At 36.8% G+C, this 20743-nt stretch overlaps 1 protein-coding gene across 1 annotated transcript in view; it reads right to left on the bottom strand.

The window, feature by feature from the left end:
* Positions 1-20743, bottom strand: part of PCLO (piccolo presynaptic cytomatrix protein) — a gene marked incomplete at both ends in the record, with an annotated part of 348709 nt that overhangs the window by 118993 nt on the left and 208973 nt on the right. The window contains 2 exons of the mRNA XM_080342973.1: positions 1595-1720; positions 19701-19782. Of these exons, the coding sequence (XP_080199099.1) occupies positions 1595-1720; positions 19701-19782 (208 nt within the window). The remainder of the gene's footprint in view (positions 1-1594; positions 1721-19700; positions 19783-20743) is intronic.

Raw genomic sequence — 20743 nt, 5'->3', positions numbered from 1 at the left:
CAAGTCCTCTCTCTCTTTGCAATCCTATTGCCTTTCCTTAGTGGGGAGGGCTGAGGTGGGGGAAAAAGAGAGGGGGTTAACAGAAAGCATCTGCCACAGTTTATTGTCATCCTGAATTAAACAGTGACAGGAGCCAAAACAAATACTCATTTCAAACACAATAAAGTCAATTCCTTCATCATTCACTTGCAATAAATAACACTATTCTATCACTTCACGAGTGACACACTACTTATCAAATATGAATGGCAGAATCAACTCTATAGGGGAAAAAAGGAAGATATTTTCATTGACAGATCATTTCTTCACTTAAACTTTAAATTGACATCAGTATATGTGCAACTTTTTAATGTATACCTTTAAAATATGGGCAAAGAAACCACCAAGGATATAAAAAGAAGGGAAAACATGGATGAAGGTGACACTGTATTGCAATACCTACAACATACTTAAACCATTTTTTGTGAATATATTTAATCAATTTACTCAGCTTTTTTATCTGTAAAGTACTTTTGGTTTAGCTGTGACTTCTGTTGCATGTTTGGTATTCAATTAACTCATGCGAATTGAATTCTGCCTGAGAGAACTATTCCTTTTGCTCATCTTTTTTTTTTTTTTTTTTTTTTTCCCATATATCTGCTTTTATTAAAGAAATAAAAATAACTGGTTGAATTAATTAGAAACAAATGTATCATGTTTTTGTCTATGGATAAATTCGCATATCAGGTCTATACAGACAGAAAACAGAAATAGAAAATAATTATACAGAGAAGGGACCATTTATGTCATTATGGATAGAAATATTTTTTTATTAGACAGATTTATCACTTTTGTAATAATCCTAGAAAATTTAGAGATAACTAAGTCAAATTCATTTCACCTAGCTTTAGTTGTCTAAAAGATGATGTCAAGTACAATGCAGTCTTCTTAAAGTCAATTAAATGAGGAAGACATTCCTAGTTGTTGAAACAGTTCTGTGGTAGATTAAATCAGTTGCCCATCTGTACATGCCTCATTTTCTCTGTTGCCTGTTCAGGCAGACAGGATGACTGTCTTAAACTGGAAACCTAAAGTTAGGTCAGATAAATTCAGTCAAGTCTGAATTTAGGGAATGTTTAAAAGAGTGCATGTAACTGAGAGAGAATTAGATCTGTGATCCCTTTTACCTCTGCAACTAAAAAATGTAAATAATCTCAGACATAGGTGCCTAGATGATCAAGCTAGGTTAAAGATCTTCAAAATAGCATGTCTATGATATATGTTGATGATATATGTCCGTGATATATAGTTGGACTCTGGTCATATTGTCTTAGCCCCAGTACAGACACCATGTTGGCATAGATTACTGAAGACATGCCATAATGCTGCTCATCATGACAATTCTCTTTCGCTATAGAAGTCATAAAATGACCTCCTATAACTCCTTTTCCCCTTTTTCACAATTTTAAGACCCATGGAGGTTTAGAAGGGCTCTTAAATGCCCCACACTCCTTGCACAAGATTACACCACATTTGCAAGAGAAAAATGTATATTATAATAATTCTACCCAACTTTCTCTTATGGTTCAATTTTTTGATAACACATTTATCTTACCCTCTATCAGCTTCCCCGTCAGCTCTGCATTGCCTCCAGGCAAGATCTTGGCAATGTAAGCTCCAATTTCCCCACTGCTTCCCGGAATTTCTTTCCCACCTACAACTCGGATTCCCAGTCCATTGCCTGTGATCAAAAGAAAGAGAAAACTTTAAATGGAGTTAAAGCAAAGAATAATTCACCAGAAAGAAAGGAAGAGAACAACTCATTAGAGGGTACTGAAGGATGTCACCAATAACTTCTGTCTGTGGTTGGAAGATTAAGGTTAGCTGCAGTCCCTGCTGGCACTTTCCCAAAGACTTAACTTTGGGTAGAAACATTTCAACACAGGAAAAGATCTTGAGTAAATATTGTATGAATGACATCATACAAATAACTATTTCACTTTAAAATAGTGTTGAAACCAATCCTACCTTCTTTTGATAGCCTTAGTCTGCTGCAAAGGGACTGTTAGCATGGCAAAACTATTTCAAGCAAACCATAATTTTCAGTATTAGTTAAATTGCTTCAAAGTGCTAGAAATCCACGTGAAGCACAGATTCAAATGATAACTTTATCATATGTCTAAAACATGCAGTCAATTTAACTGAAAAATATAGTAGCTACCCTTTGAGAAACGCATAAATATGGAGACAGACGGGGATCATTAATCTCCAGTTGCAAAGCAGTCACATTTACATGAACCCATATTTGGCAGATGCTATTATTTTAATTAAATATTTGCTTTTAATTGACATCTTTTACATCAAACGATGTGTAAATCATCACAATTGAAAAAGCCCACAACTGCTCTATGTAAGGCATCATCAAATCTAACATATTTTTTCCCTTTTTTAAAAATTACAAAGATGAAAACATTTTGATCACTATGATTATTTTAGCTGGAGAGAAGCCAAGCACTAAACTCCCTTTTGTATAAAAGAAGGGGAGAGAAAAGAAAAGCTTAAAAAATAATCTCATAAAGTTAGCTTTATGTATTGCAATCTTTTCATGCTACTTTACCTTTTTTAAAAAAAATACTTCCCATACAAGAAAAGCAAATTCCTTCTTTGAAGAAACAGAAGATTTCATCTGAGATGATTTACACTTTGATGTGGGAATGTAAAGGCTGATTTTCCCACCTTCATTGCAAAGGCTAAATAATTAATTTTCCATTTCTTAATTTAATAAACCAAACCTGGTAAATGATTAGCCTAATCAACTATAGGCAGTTCACCACACAATCTCTTTGCAAAGCTTTACCTTTTAGATTGAGGCTTTTACTTATAATCATATTAATGTACGATAGGTCAGCCCTGAGTTTGTTTTAGAAGCAAGAAAGTGATATTGAGTTTCTGGCCAAAAAAGTTTCCACTGGTTTTTCTATTCTAGTTTAACTACATCTATACCCTTTGTGCCTCACCTTTCCTTATAATTGCATATTAGACATTTTCCAAACAAGCATTTTCTTTTCTTTCAGAAGGTGCCTGGTGTTCAGATACATGCATGGATCCTATGCAGCACAATACAAAGGTAAGGAAGGACACAGTAGACTTACAACTTAAGGGATTTAGCAGGAATTACTTAACATGGTAACAGCTCACTCCACCACTGCAAGCATAGACCAAAACGGTGTATCCCTCTTATATCCTGATTAAACAGACGGCTGAGAGCAACCAAGGAAACCTAATGGTGAGGAACTAAAAGGAAATATATGATGATTTTTCTTACAGCTACAGTATTGAAATTAGTGCACATAGGTCCATCTAATGTGCTGAGATGAACAGACTGCTATATAAATCAAGCACTATGCATTGCTGGAACATGCAAGAAGTTCAGTCACACAGCTAGTGGTGCAGGCTGGTGGCACCTCAGAGGATGGTTGCAGATCAGTCTTGGGGAGATGGTGTTACTATGCACATAGGTGTTATCAACTAAGAGATAAATATTCCATTCCATACAAAATGCTAGTTGTTGAGCTAGCAGATGTGTCAAAATATGCCCTGTAGATGAACTTTGCTCATTATAATCTCATTATAATTCAAAACCACACCTCCATCCCAAAAGATACCAACTTCCACCCTTGCTGGAGTATGCTCCTTGAATTCTTTTAAGTTTACACCTTTAAAATCGAAGAGAGAGACTTTCACACCAATCAGTAACAAGGGCATGAATGACAAGAGTCTTTCTATCTCCACCTAAACGTGTAAAATAGAATAAAATACCCTAACAATAGGGAAAAGTTAAGGAAGACACCATCACTGAGAAGTCAAGGAGACTGCATCGCAGACTTCTGGGATCAGTCAACGGGCTGAGTCTATCTTCTCGCCCAAAAGGATGCTTTTGGGTAAGATTTGCACACTTGGTTATACCAAGTGTTTCCCCAGGAAACTTAGACTTCAAGCTTATATTTGTAATCACATCAGTAGAGCGACACAGTAATCTTAGAACACATATATATTTGGTACCAAGGTGTATTTTTGCAACTAAAGTGTATTTTTGCAGACAGTATATTTTATCATTGGCAATCTAAAAGAACTTCAACCTGTTGCTTTAATAAACCTCATCATTTGTGGAGCTAGGTATGAGAAATTATACTATTTGTGAATCTGTGCAAGCAAGCAAAGTCAATGACCACAGCCCAGCCCTGCACTATTAGTGATTCTGTAATCATGTGAAAGCAACGTAACGCCGGAGTGGTTGTTGAGCACGATCAGACTCATAGCGTTGACTTGAGGTCATTTGGTGTAATTAGTACTCAGAAGCTAAGCTCAGCCGTCTCCAGCCTCCCAGTAATATACCAAGGACAAGCTGGAATGCCAAAGGGTTTGGCTTCTGCCAAATTAACCCTTCTTAATACGACACCTTAAGACTTGGAACTTCATGTGGACTGCTCTACGCATTTATCAGAGGACTTCTGATCAAACACTATTGAAAGACTCGCTCATATGTTACGGATCTGAGGTTCACAACTGAAGACTACTAAATTCAGCAAATCCAACAAACAACAATCCCTAGTATATAACACATGCAAACGAACACACAGTAATTTATTCTTAACCCACACAGTCGACATATGGACTTTTTAACATATCAGTAGGACTGAAGGTTTTTCAACACATAGGGAAGTGAGTCCACAGAGTCAGAATTTTCCCATGATATACCATGCTAGTAATCTCTATCTCTGATAATTGTAACAGAATGGCAGAAAGGTGGTTTGTCATTTACATGAGTGTACAAAACACTTGAATTCTACAGATACTTATGCTATATAAATTTGAGAATCATGGCTGACATTGGTTCTGATTTTGCAAATCTAAGCTGGTTTTACATATTACTGCTAATAAAATCAATTATCTTCCATGCTGATATATACAGAATTTTATTGCCAGACACTTTGAAAAGGCTTGTGATTTTACATTTGCAGATTTTAGAGTGAAATATATGACTGACATTATGTATTTAGTAGGAGCATGCTTGCTAAAGGACAGCCATGGGAGGTGTGTTTGCACATGATCTTGTTGCTGGACAAAACAGGTGGTATTTAATCTAATGTGATCTGTTTGCACTGGATTATGAATTGTATTTCATTCTTATTATGTTGCAAAAATGTTACCAGAATAAATATTTTAACTTAAATTACAAAACATTCAATTCCTGGTAGTCAAAATTAATTAAATATTTTTTGCCCAATGACCTTTAACTTCCCTGTTCTGTCTGACAAATATTACTTGGAAGTTGCTATATTTTCTCATGTAAATATGGGATTTCAAACCTGTTTATACTGTATCTATTGAAAACATTGAGTTTACTGCTTCTCTTTGCAATGATATTGCCCAATTTATCACCTTGAATGCAGATAGCTTAAAATATCATCACTCATATGCTTTCTCAGATACCTTTTCCCTTGTTCTTTGAGTATTTATTTTCATCTCTCAGACTATTTTTATGTAACCAGACATCCATCTTTCAATTTCAGATTTTCAGATTAATGAACTACTGTTTTCTCCCTTAGAAGACACAGGAGCAGTTAACCATCAGAAAGTGGATCACTTTGCTTTGAATGAGAGAGAGCACCTTTCTGAACTCTGAGTATTGATAAATATGGAAAATATCTTCAGGCAAAACATCTCTTCAAAGGGAATTTTGTACATTTAAGATCAAATCCTTTTTAGGATGCTTCAAAGCTAAAAGATTGGTAATTAATTGCAACTGTTTTTACTGATCTCCCAAAGCTGTGATCCTTCTCTCCTATGTAATCTTAACTAAAGCCTTAAGATGCAGCACATTAGGAAAAAATAAAGCCTCCCAAACTTCAACAACCCAAACCCAAAAAGTCTAATGGTAATATTTAACAAGATAGATCATGCAACTGAATTGGTTATATACTTTGATAAACAAATACGGATACTAAATCATTACAGGTAGCTTGTGAGCCATTGATTTATACAGCTGGAAATCCAAACTTAGAAGCTTTAATGAAGATTTCAAATGTCCAATAAATGAAGAGTTGCTTTTGAGAGAAATTCATACTTAGAGAAAAATATTAACAAAATTAAATGGCCAATAGCTTTTTTCCTTTTTGGCAATTAACCTACTTTGTGACTTTCAAAAGGATATTTTAAGGATATTTCGTTTGTCATTTTGTATCCTTCCAGACATCACAAACTGTTCCAGTGATGCATATTCTTTATATACATATATATATATATATATATATATATATATATATATATAAAATGCATATTTGAGTAGAGATCAACAATTTGACACTAACAAATTCTGTCACTGGTGACCTGGCAAGCATCATTGCAAAATTATTTGAAAAACTTATCATGCTCTTTTCCTTAACTACACCATTAGGTACTTTGTGTCCAATGAGACTTACTTATTCTGAACTTGCGTAGCTCCGTGTTTCTCAGTCCACTATGAAATCATATCCCCTGGTATATTTTGCTGTGTCAGAGTAACACCACAGCAGCAAGACTAGAAACATGACTCAGCTGATACACAATAATTTGTTCTGCTGGACTAGACTGACCATACCCAGAGCTCCGCAATTACAATTTGGTCATTTTTCTCCATTACAGAGATAATAAAGATCAGATTACTCCCAATCTGTTGCTGTTCCTCTGGTCACATGGAAGTTAATGAAAACTTATCATCTTTTTACTACTGAGCTGAGCAGCTCCACTATAGCCATTAGCGTATAAACAGCCTAGATTTCCTGGAACTATTGCAGCATCTAAGCAATGATTATGCTTGCCTTTCCAAACAAATGTCAAAAAAAAAAAAGAAAAAAATATTAGAGAAAAACTGAGTAATTCAAGGCACACCAGGCTTTTGCTGGTGCTGGTGGTTCTGCCTTTACACAAAGGTGAAAAGTAAGTTTCCTGGGATGTTTTCTCTTATAAAAATAAATAGAATTTCAGCACCAAATGCAGGGACTGATATGTGACCCAGAAGCTCTGTGCAAACACTATTCATGTGCTAACTCAAACAAATATTTGCTCTGGGCTAATTTTTCAAAGTATGAAACCATTTGTGTGTCTAATTAGAACAACAAAGAAAGTAAAGAAGCAAGTAGGATGTACAACAAATTTTCAGTAATCATACATGAGTTTGTGCAAATTGGCATTGGAAACCGTAAGTATGACTGTCAGCAGCAATCTGGCTTCTATCACAGTTAGAAATAGAGCTATATGAATTTTTAATAGACGTTTAGGTGACTGAATTTTTAAGAAATATATTAAATACTGCTACTGATTTGGATTTCTAAGCGCATAAGAGCATGCCCTCCAAGATTGCAGTTGAAAATCACTGTTTATTTCTGTAAAACTATGGTTGTTTTACCACGTTTGGATATCATGTGCTTTGAACTTAAAACTATACAGAAATAAAATGGGATAATTTGAAATGGGCCTAAACTGAAAAATGCAGATGAGAGCTACAATGTATGTCTCTGAGTATTCTAAAATAGAATATATGTTTAAACCTCAAAATAAAGATTAGGTGTTGTGTTTCAGGTCCATGAGCTGATGCACAGACATATCACTGAGGGAGGAAAAAACATAAGTCCAAATATGATTTTCATCACTTTCTAACAACACTTTCAAAAACAAAATACAAAACCAGAAGACTGAATTATAGCAAATAAGCATAAGGATGACCTTTCATGGACCAGGTCCAATTGTAGCAATCAGAAAAATGCATGAGGATAAAGAACGAAAATGAGATGTTAGGCATGAAAGACTTTGCAATGTGCCAAAATACCATGCTATAGAAATGAGAACATATCAATCAAATCAAACAATATGAAGTCTTCCAACTCAATTTGGCTGTGAATGGAGACAGAACATGCCTTCCTTCAGTGTTAATTTACTAGAGGTTATCTCCCCATTCCTCCTCCAGCCTTATCTAGATCAGACATGCAGGTTGCTGGTAGACCCTTATCTGCTGGAAGAATTTTACACCATGTTCCATTGTCTGTATGAAACAGAATTGTTATCCACAGAAAAAAAAAAACAAAACACAACGGTGACTTCTCTTTGGAGAGTTCAGACTGAAAAGTTCCATGAAGAAATGCAAGGTATTTATTTGAAAATCATAGTAGTGATAAAGCTATCTGTAAAGTCTGGAGAACAGATGGAAATGAAACATGTCAAAGCAAACAAAACCAGGTTAGATCAGACACTAGGAAAGCTGCAGGAAAAGTAATGTGCATAATAAAATCCAAGCTAAATTTTTATTTGCATTATTATTCCTATGCAATTCTCTGGAACACCTAACATCATGATCCATATCAGAGCTTGGTTGAGTAGGTAGGTGCATTTTCAAGATTGTACTCAGGAGAATTGTTTCGATGCTTTCTAATGAAATTAGCTTAAATGAAGTTGTTTCCTAGAATCATGATTAAGCCTACTCAGTTATTGCACTTTTTGGCCACTGGCAATTGAAGCATAAAATATACATGAAGCCAAATTCTGAGCTGATGAAATTCAGATCTATTCTAGTTGTTTTAATAGGACAGCATTAATTTATATCAGCTGCAAATCTGCTTCATGCTGATTTGTACACTAGTTATCACCCTGAAGGATCATGAAGTGTTTTACGAATTAGCATCTTGGAGTACTTATCATATCTACTTGAAAACAAGACACATGTCTCTTCCTTTTGGATGATTTGTCACATCAGAATTTATGGCATGATCTATGGCAGACTGTAGCTTTAAATCTATAAAAAACCTGTAGGCAATGAGTTTCATTTGTGTTTATTGATAGACACCAATGGCTCAATATATGCCACTGACTGACAGCTGAACTTCATTGTTTAAAATGTTAGTTTTGGATTCTCCCATCCATATCAGCTTGGTATTTAAGAAGTACAAACAGAATTAATGTAAATATAATAGGATAGGATATTAAACAATATGTAAGACATATAGAAGTATATGCTAACAAAAGCCTTTAGGAAAAGAGTAGTTCCCCATTAAATGCAAAGAAGCAATCACTGCTTCACAAAGTGGCTGAACCACAAACTATAGGAAGCTGTGAGAATATTGCATTGTGTTTACCCTGTCCTTATATTCTTAAACACTTTCTGTCAGAGCTATGATGAAGGGCTAAATGAACCTTGTGTCTGACCTAGAAAGACTGTTCTTATGTTTAATAAATTTTGGAAAAATTTGCTATCATCTTCGACAAACAGTGATGATTATTACATCTGCTAAAAATCTCATCCAGGGTGTTGCATAGACTTATCCAACATACAGTCACGTTGAGAATGAAGCAAGAAACACACTCCTCTCCTACCTTTTGCATTACTTCTTCAGTAAAGATGGTGCTGATATTTGGGGAGCACAAAGGCTATATCTATCGTAAATTCTTTTTATTAGGCTGGTAAGCTGGAGCATAGGGTTAAGAGGAAACAGAAACATGACTCGGTCCTATCACTTATTAGACAGTGGTTCATGTTATCCATGCAGAGTGCTGATGCTATCTTAAGGTATGTCAATGGCGACACTGTTTTCCAAAAAATATTGATAAATGCAGACATAGTGATCTTATTCACTGTAAACTTATACTCTGGAGCAACTCAAGATTTTTTAGCAAAGACCAGTCTTGGTCTTGTCTTCAGGGCTGCATTAGTCAAAACTTGTTCTGCACCCTTCTCCATCCATTCTGAATTTTCTCTCCCTTCTTTATCACTGTGTTCATGGCCATACAGCTTTATTTAGTGAGCAGTCCTGTATCTAAGCACATACACACTCTTTACTATTCCAAAACTGAAGGCTGAACAAGATCTGGCCCTTAACTGCTGCTCTCAGGGTAGGTGCTGAAGGCCCCAATTACCTCAGTGGCCCTCTGCTGTGCTTTCTCTTGTGTGTTAACATCTTTCTTGTATTGGGGATGAGGTGTGGGCAACACTGAACACAGTATCTAGACACAGTCTGACATGCTGAGTAGAAGGGAACAGTCACTTCCTTTGATCTACTGGCATGTTCCTGGTAACACAGCCCAGGGTGCTGTTGGCCACCTTTACTGTCAAGGCACATGATGTGAAGATGGCTATCTATGAAGTCTTCTTCTGCACACCTGCTCCCCAGCCAGTAAGTTCCCAGCTTGTACCATTCCACAGGGCTCTTTGTCTCCAGATACAGGATCTGTATTTGTCCTTGTTCGGCTTCACAAGGTTTCTGTCTTGGTCCCTCTGAATGGCAGCCCTGCCTTCAAGTATATTCCCCCAATTTGATGTCATCTGCAAATGTTACAAGAGCGCACTCCATCACCTGCTCCATGTCCCTAATAAAGATATTAAACAGTCCCACAATAGGGTCTTCTGTGGTACTCGTTGTCTGCCTCCAGGAAAAGCATGGGCCATTAATCAGCACCCTCAAAACCCACCATCTAGCCAGTTTTGTGCTCATCTAGTTACATGCACATCCAGATCTTTACATCCTAATTCCAGGTTAAAAGTAAATGTAAGAAAATACCTGAAGTCTAGAGTCACTCTCAGCTTACTGCATTAAAATAATTTCAGTCTAGTTTCACAGAAATGTAAAGATTCTTGTGAGGATGCCATAAAAGCGCATAATACCATAAAAGGCAAGCTTTAATCTGTTCAGCGAATGTCAGCCAATCTTTCATGGCTTCACTTTAAAAAAATCAATCTTTGTGATATTTTTAATGCTACAATAATTGCGTTTAGCTCAAGCTTTTCATTAATGTTCCTCTCAACGAGGGGAAAAGTTGAATAGATTTTATTGATGTTTCCCACATAGTATAAGGTAGCCCTGTCATCAGGGGAAAAGGATTTACATAAAGGATGCTCTGCTGGCATATCACAACTTACCTGTTTTTTTTTTAATGAATCTAGCATATTAGTGATGTTTTAGCAACCAATATTAGCAAATAATAGTTCAGTCCTATGTGAATGCAATAAGAATTGCAGCAGTTATCTTTACATATTGTACCAAAACTTCAAATCATTTGCTTTCATTTAGCTGATTTGGAAGACGACCTTCAGCTTTTGAAGTTATCTATATTTTGTTAAGAAAATACCAAGAAAACGCTTGGTGATTTAGCATGTAATTTCTCTCTTCTATGACTTTGTATGCTTGTCTTGCATTGCAGACTTCTTTGCATAATGTCCTGTTATTAAAATTTCATACAAACTGCAGATAGGTGTGAATTTATGTAATAAATGAACTTCCAATAAATTTCTTAGAGCAGAACAAATCTGCCTGATATCTGTGTAAATATGTGTTGGGAATAGTTAAATAGACACTACTCAGCTCTACAACTTCCTTTGGGATGGAAGACACCATGGAGAGTGTACACACCATGGGGAACACTGAGGGATCTTGATCAGCATTTTGAGGAACCTGTAGAAAAGATGATATTGCCTGCACTTAACAGTCACCCCATAAGGCCTCTACACACTGCTTAATTCCTCCTGAAGGAAAACCATAAAGGAATATTACACCCAAACGACTCTCTTGCACAAATGAATCAACTGAAACCATACTGCATGGAGATTTGCCATGAATGGGGAAGAATTTGTGGAATTACAAATTGTAAAATAGTATTATTTCAGAACAAGTAATACCTGAAGTCCATTAAGTCTTTGTAAAAAATGCTGAATTTTCCTTCTTTTTTCAAATACACTGTCTGGTTTTGTTGTAGAATTAATTTAAAACATTAAAATATTCAATTAAATTACAATAAATAACTGAAGGAATTGTAGTTCCTCTGTTGTTAAAACTTCGAATTAATTTTTGACTCAGTGCTTGGAAAAGATCCCAAGTTAGCAACAGCAGAGGCAGAAGCTCATGGTTTATTCTCAGAAGAGGTATCACAGACTGTCCCTGGGAAGTATTGTGTGGCCATTTGACAGTCCATTTCTTACAACCAATCTGTGGATATGAGCTAGCTTTGTGTTTGGAAATCTGAACTGTCTGCTAAGACACATGTTGAGACCTTCAGGTCACTGCACATGCTCTTTTCCCAATGACATCAGTCACTACTGAATGAGGTTAGTAACTGTATCCATTCATTTCTCATCTAAGTTGGGTTTAAACTCATGTCTTTAAGTAATCAATTGCTTTATTTCTGTTGTACGCAGCTTAGGCTAGTAACAAAAAAATAATAATTAAAAAAAAATAAAAGGAAGGAAAGACATAGCAAAAATAACTTCCACGTTTTATCGTGGGGGAACTGACAAAACGATTTTTAGTTGTTTTTCCTTTTTTAAATAACAGGCATAAATCTTGTAAGACTTGATATGTCACATCTTATTTGGGATATATTAATTTGATTTCTCACACAAAATTAATATTTATTATAATAACTCAACCATATGAAAGAAAAACAGCATATGGATTAAGTGCATAGTAATTTACTAGTCAGCTTGTTGTTTGTTGAAATTAACTCCTCAAAATGCAGTGTGTTTTGTTGGTTTTTTTTATCACAGGGATAAAGGTAATTTATTTAACAGCATAGCTTGTTGCTTTAAACACTGCAGAAGAAGCTGTCTTTTCTCAGAAAATGGTATATCCTCAAGCCAATGACTACTGCTGTCCAAGACATCAACATGCAAAAAACCCCAAACATTTTATAGAGAAATCAGAAAGACAATTTCCAATCTCACACACAAATCAGCACTTCAATATATCTTAAACTTGTGCCTAAACTTCTTTTAGAAAAATGTGGATTGTAGTGAATAAGGGGGCTGATTGTGTGTGTGTGTGTGTGTGTGTGTATAGGAATTTCATGTAATTTTTGGGTGCCTATCCTCAGACAGCTTTGGCTTCAAAAGCCTTGACTGCCCAATGTTAACTTCACTCCCTTTCTCGATGAACAGATTTCTTCAGGAATGAGAACACTTTCTGGCAAACTTTAGTTTATTTAAATCATTATTGGCTGAAAACCTTTTTCCCCCAACTTCTTTTTACTGAAGTAAACAAGCAAACAAACATGCAGGCATTGCATGCATATTGCTTGGAAACAATATTAAAGTAAAAAAAAGAAACAGAGATAATGAAAAGCAGAGATTTCACGTGACAAAAGCTGCACCTCATCTTAGTGCAGTGATCCTATGAGACAATCAGCACCTCAGAGTACCCTGCCAATTCACGAGGAATATTTTATTTGCATCAGTGACCTGCAGAATCAGAATGTTTTAACCATAATCATCCTGCATCCAAAATGCCCGGGAGTGTACACACAGTACACTTCAAAGACCTGTACAAATCTATGATCAGATAAACAGTGAATGGAAGGCAAAGATTCTCAAAATGTTCCAGCACCCTGCCCTGGAAAGTACATCCAACTGAAACACTGTCTGTGTTTGTCTCTTGCTGATGAGGAGTGATGTGGTCCTTTACACAACCAGTCCTCTACAAGTTTTTGGATTATTCTATAGATTTTTTGTACATACACCGTATGTGTTTATCTCATCTGATTTAAGATGTCTGTAAGATAGAAATGGTAGTCTAACTTATTCACCTCATGGTCTTTTTACAATCAATGGAGCAAAATTGCCATATCCAAAAGGTGATTTCTTTAAGCTATTTCAACATCTAATTAATTGTCTTTTGTAACTGCCTCATTCTAATGTAGTTATTAAACCTACGCATATTTTTGATAGCCAGCATGCAGAGAAGGGAGCACAGGGTCTTCATTTTCCTCTGAGAGTCATTAAGATAATTTACGTCTCACCTGAGAAGTAAAACATTAAACTGACATTTCTGCATTATTAACTTTTACTAATGTCCTTGAAAAGTCCTCTCACCAATGATACACATCCCTGAATGTCTCATCTTCTAGCTCTTCATGAAAAAGACCTGACCTGCATTACTTATCTCCAAAACAGAGACACTTCTGGTATGGCTTCTGTGAATCTCCTTCTTATGTGCCGGCTTTCCTCTTGGCTTTCCATGGGAACCTGGGGGCCTGACTTAACTCTGACATTCACTGTGCAGTGATCTGTTTCTGCAGCCTTTTCTGCCTGAGAGCTATGAAAGAAAATTGGACTTTTATAACCAGTAGACACATTGCCCTCTTCATTACCTCCACTCGTCTTAAGATCATAGAACCATAGATCTTATCAGACATCTTTCAACAGATGTTCAGATGCTGAAAAATGCATTAACAACTGAGCTGCAGAAAAGGCTTCATGGAAAGTATTTTAAATACACACACTAGTGCTTTTCAAATTAAGCTAGAGTGAAGGCACATAAACATGGAATATATGGTCTGTATCTCTACAAAATATTTCTAACAAATACCACAAGGTGTTGGCTTGCTTTTTTTTTTCTTTTTTTTTTTTTTAATTTAGTAAACCTGAATGATATTAAGTTTTTTCTAAGCTTGCTATTAAGACCCTAACAGACATCTCTCCACCCCTTTATTTCCATTTCTGTCCTCACTTGCTGCCGCATGACTTCACTGGAAAAATCTCTGATGTCATCTGGCTGTAACAGCTCTGTCCTTTTCTTTTCATGATTTTTACCTTCTGTGACACATCTCAGATAAGGAGAGAGTGTTTGAGGGAATGATGGTCATTAATTAGGGATTAAATCTTTCCCCAGTGACAACTGAGTGCTGGAGGAGAGTATTGTATTATCGCGGTTCTTCACAACATTAAACCAAACAAACAAGATAAGTAATCCTCTAAGAAAAGAGTATGAGGAAAAGAGGTGGATTACAATTACATTTCTCTACCCTTTGACTATTATATCACATTCAACACAGACTATGTTTAATGTGTTTTTGATTAGTAATTAGATATTCACTGCACTTCAGTATTTTGCTGTAAGAACTGAATTTTCTGAACTTGCAGGTGAAAAAAACCCTAAATATACAGGGTTATTTTTTTAGAGACTTTCTAAAGTAGTGAGGGCTTGCTGTAGGAAAACCCTTCTAGCTCTCCTCAGGATAAATACCCCATGAGCTGGCATGCTGGAGACCTGTAGAGTTGTGTGCAGGAGTTAATAACCCTTTTAGAGAGTATGAGGCATCTCTTGACGTGTTTTCAGCATTACAGCTACGCTGTCATCCCCTTAGCAGTTTCACTGCCATCACTGCTGAAGTGAATATTAAGGATACAATCTTCCACCCACAGTCTAAGTCCCTTCTTTATAATAAAGTTTACAGCTTTTTCTGAGCTGCTTCTCTGCCTTTTATTTTTTCTTCAGAATTGAAGAGGATGCTTCACTATATGGACAGTCTGGCTGCTGAAAGGTACATTTTGCTCCCTTGAAACACAGAATATTGTACCTTTGGAAAGGGAAGAATTATTTGTGACTCAGCCTAAGTGAGGCAAAGCAGCAAAAATTACCTTCAACTGAGTGCTCTCTTTGTACCTATGCACCTACTGAGATTTGTCTTCCTTGCTGGCTTTTCACCCAGCGTGTCTAAACAGCTTACTGATCAGGAATAACAAAATGCAAATTTTTATCTTTGTGACATTTCCAAAGGCATTGCCAATGCTTTCATTGCTTTCAACAGCCATGTCCTCTCTTCACTTTTTCAAATATAACTATGACGTGTTAAAAAAAAAAAAAAAAATTTTAAAAAAAAAAGACAAACCAAACCAAACCAAACAAAAAAAATGAAACAGAAGAGAAACACTGGCATAACCCAGTGCTTATGCTACTATTGTAAAGGATCCAAAAGGAATAAGTGATTCTCACTGAAAACAAACAGGTAGATTCTGGAGCATCAAATATTGCTACATTTTCATTCACTGATCACTGCTGTCATTGCTTTGACATCTCAGGGTAACCATGATGCCATTTTTTTTTTTTTTAATGCAAATTATTAATCAAACTTTGCAGAGAAAATCCTTGGCAATTCCTTCACATCTATCAGCATTGCCTGAGGAGGGGACATTGCATACCTTGAAAAGAACAGCTGTGAGTTCTAGATGATGGAATTTGCTAAAGAAACAAGAACCCTCAAGAGAGAGGCCAGCTAGCAAGTACACATTTAGTTTTCATTCAGAATTACAGTTCTCCTGCCATCACAATTTTGGCCCAGTTCCTCATTCCTTAAACACATCATTCATGTGCTAAAATTTGTAGCAAATATTTTTTTTGTGTGCAGAATTATGCTAGATTATGTAAGAGGCATCAAAGGCATTTGTACCTCACAGCCAGTTTTCATTAATCAAGAAAGCAAATAAACAGAACTACTCTTATAACTGATATTCACAATGTGACAATTTCTGTATCCATAATCAAGCAACAACATCCACTATGTTAATTATATGGTGAGATCAATGGAATTCAAATTATAATGGTGATATTAGGATGAAGTTCAAGGTTGCCCTGGTATAGCTGGGTACCAGGGCTGACCCAGCACACTGAGTCATTAATGCCCAGGTTGGCCCAGGAATTCCCCAGTGAGATGAGGTGATGGGCTGAACCACTGGCCAGCGTCCCAGCAAAACAGCTGATCAACAGTTGCAGCAGTTCTCCAGGTGGGAATTGTGGACAGTTTGGGAGATTTCCCCATGTAACTCCTGCTGTGCACACACCAGTTAAGATACACAATTTGTATACTTAAAATGTGTTCATTAATTCCCTGAAAGGAGAACCTGTCAGTCTTGAGCATCTTCCCAGGCAGCTCCTGCTGTTGAATCAACCAAACTGCACCTAGATCATTCAGATCAGGTGTGTCAAACTCATTTTCACCAGGGACCACATCAGCCTTGTGGTTTGCTTCAAATGGCCGAATGGAATTTTAGGACTGTATACTGGCTGTATACATTTATACAGTCCTAAATTCCATTCAGCCCTGTGAAGGCAAGTGTGAGGTTGATGTGGCCCCTGGTGAAAATGAGTTTGTGGCCCTGATTTAGATCATCAGTAGAAAGTGATTTTGCATGTGTAGAAATGATCAAATAGAACAGGCTTTTGTGCATAGCTAAGGCAGAGGACGTTTTGTACATACTGTAAGATAATCAGAAACAATGGACCACAGGTCAGCTGGCTTGTAAGAATCCAGCAACACAACAGTTCAGGGAGTCTCATATGATACAGCTGAAGATGCTGCTGCAAGGATGGTTTCAACTGAGACTCCCATCTTGCCACCCAGTGACTGGCTGGTCTCTTGGAGAGATCTGACTCCTCATGTGAGCTTTATTGAGTTGTTTTTGTTTGCATTGGTTTGTTTGGTTGGTTGGTTGGTTGGTTGGTTGTTTTTGTTTTGAACATACACTGTTCCTGTATCTATGCAACAGGGAAAAAGGCAAAGCATAAGGCAAAACATATCTATGCATAAGGCAAAGTGTTGAATAAAATCATTCAACACCTCGTTTTAGTACTTTTGATGAGAAAGAGAGGGGGTTAGAGAAAGGGAGAGCATAAAAAGGAGAGGATAGGAAGAAACAAAGAAACAGGAAGAATTCAGCCAGCCAGTCAACAAAACATGGCATGTGTATAAATATCCAATAATCTTGTAGTGAGGTAGATGTGGTGGTATATGAGTATATATTGTTTAATTTACCGTTATTTTAAGTACCTTTTGCTCTATAATAGATTTCTAAGTCAGCCTCTGGTTCATAGTCATTGTCTGGTTAATAAACAAAAATACTTGCTATTAGTTTGCAGATAATGGTTAATCAAAATCAAATGTTTAAAATAGTGAATAAAACCCATGTGAGTGGATCTGGGAGACACCATTTAGAAAGCTAACGGCTAAGCAGAAAGCATTGTGCATTTAAAAAGAGTTTCTGTGTACTTTAATCCTTCAGACAGTGAGAAGAGAGGAAGGGAGCTATGAATTCAAGGAGTTATGCTACTTCAAAGATGTATGAGGAATGAAAAATACAATGATTTCTTCTGGCTCAGGTCCTCCCTATTGGTACCATATTCTACCTTTGGCTTTTTCCTGTACAACTCACATTTGAATCTTTTCATATTTGTAGGGAAATCTGCACATACATCACACATAAGTATGTCTGCACAGGTATCCAAGGCTGTATAAGGACTAAAAACCAAAAGTATGAGTGCAGCTTGTAGACACATAGTCAAGGTTGCTTACTGCAATTGGAATTAAAGTAGAATATAGCACAGCTACAGCAGTGAGCAATCCAAGTGTGGGCTATGAAACCTTAGTGGGATCCTGAGTGAATATTTGATCCTGTCTTACCTCAAGCTGTGCAGGGCATTAGGAAATAGGAAGTCAATATCTACACCTTGGTTTTCCAGTCATGCATTTACCCTGATGCACTGTATGTTGCTGTGGCTGCCAGCACAAGAGCTGGTAGAGAGTTTGGAATAGGCATTTTACATTGTACGAGGGTAACTTTACATAGGAAAGCAGGCCTTCAGCAACATGAAATCATGAGCTATACACAGTAGCGTGGTTGTAATTCCACTTGTTCTTGAGTAAGAGAGAAGCCTGGATCACAACATTACTCATCACCCACAGGGCAAAATTCCTCACTAGGATGTTGAGGAGCTGCTATGGACTTGCTAGGGCTTGGGGACACAGAAGCTGAAACAACCACTGACCCGGCGGCTTCTTTCAGACTGTGCTCTGTGGGTGGAGGGGTCTTCATGCATTCTGGAATCATCTGTGGGCGTTACACTGACTAGCAAGAAAATACCTCATAATATATAAAGAACATTAATTTAACACCCTAAATATGAGGTGGATACTGGGGGTGGAAGTAATCAAGATTTTACTGCCAGAAACCCTGTGAAAACAATATTTAGCAATTCAAGTAATTTTGTGCCACTTGCTACTTAATGCTCAAGGGAACTCCAGGGCTGGCAGTCAGTAATTACTTCTGCACAGAAACAGTTTGACACACACTGCTAGAATTTTTAAGAGAGTTAAAAGAAACTGTGATGGTTCCATGACAAAGCTGCTTAAAGCATGTACCTCTGAAAGAAGGCAAACAGCATATTAAAAAAAACAACAACCTTTTCAGTTCCTTATCAGTATTAGATGTGAAAAAGTGTGCAATTCCAAAAGCTCAGACAGACAGACGTTACCTGGTGCTAGATCTTGTAACTTGCAGTCTTTTACAATTTCATACATGAAAACCTCACGCTGTGTTCTGCTCAGAGTCCGGGAGGTGAATGAATATAAACTTTGCCACCTTTCTTTGTAAAAAGACTCAGACTTACATGAACATTTGTATTAGCATTAGGGATAACAGAATAAATCTGAAGTCCTGTGATAAATGTCTCTATGTGAATATATCACAGAAAAATGGGATCTCATACCCCCTTCTGTAGAATAGTTCTAGTACAGAAAGAATAAAATTGTTGTTTCTGTACATGTCAAACACCTACACAAGTCTATTTTATATAAATTTCTCATACAGAGAATATAGAGTTATATAAAAAGCAATAGCAGAACAGACTGCTCATATGTATAATACAACAGATTTTCCCTCTGCTTTTAATGTCTGTATAGCTCATGTATCTTGAACAGATGTTGTGACCTTTTTTCCGCACTGCTGCTTTCTGTTATAAGCAACTAGCAAGATTTAAAATGACCGCTGAATTTTCTGCTGCATATGACACAAGAACTATTTTTAATACTGCCAGTCTTTTGCATGATTCATGTTAATCAAATTAATTATCATGTAGAGGGTTCTTGTTTTTTACCTGAAACTGTGTGATCCTTTGGGTCTCTCAGTAGTTTGAGCCTTGCATGAGGGAATATGTACTGCAGGGGCTTCCCATTTATCTGAGGAACACAAATATGCATGTCATAAAAAGATAAAACAACTTCAATTGTTTCCATAATTTTAGACAGTTGAAACAGAAACAAGCAAACACACTTATTTCACCCTGGGAAATATCACAACTTCACAATTCAAACACCTCCTGAAGTTTCAAGACATTTATCAGACTGCAAAAGCCTTCTGCAGGGGAATGAATATTTGCTTCCATAAGGCCAAATTCATTTTGAATATGGCTTTAGTTCTGATTTTTATTTTCTAATGATTAGAAGGTACGCAGCCTTCTGTAGCTTCTCTTAATGTTAATCCTTTGCTGAAGCAATGTTCAAGAGAATAATTAAATTAAACATAATTCCTGTAATTATTATAAAATCCTATTCATACAGACCTAAACAAAATGATGGTTGAATGTGTAAACATCCACGAGTTACTGCTTTAGTTTCAACAAAGCCACATAATCCAATGTACCTCTTGACATCAAATTTGAAAAGCCTTTTGAAAGAGCCTACCCAAAACTTTCAGGACTACATCTTATATAAAAATGTGCAACATTTGTTTGGGCTGATACTGGGAAGTGTCAAAACTGAAAGAAATGCATGTCTACGATGCCCGCTAAAGAGACGGGTTTCCAGCTGGGATGATCGCACCTACCCCAGGACACAGGCACACAGGAGGGACCGTGAGCAGGAACTAAACCAAATGCCAGGGACAACCATCATCAGCTCGCACCAAAATGCCTTTGCAGAAAGAGTATTAATCGCAAAACTTCCACACCTGACACTATTCCACAGCCTCTTTGCCTGCAGCTTTTGTCTTTGTGAAGCCAAGCAGAGTCCAAGACTTCTTTGGCTCTGCCCCATTGGTGCTGAGCCTGAGCACTGCCTGGACTGAGTGGAGAGACACGAGTGTCTGTGACTGCTCCAGGCTGAGGGTTTGGGATAGGACTTGGGGGGGCAGATTCAAGGA

This window comes from Nesoenas mayeri (genome assembly GCF_963082525.1).
Source record: "Nesoenas mayeri genome assembly, chromosome: 1".
Taxonomy (NCBI): Eukaryota; Metazoa; Chordata; class Aves; order Columbiformes; family Columbidae; genus Nesoenas; species Nesoenas mayeri.
The sequence above is the reverse complement of the archived record's forward strand: the minus strand, read 5'-3'. Positions and strand labels throughout refer to the sequence as shown.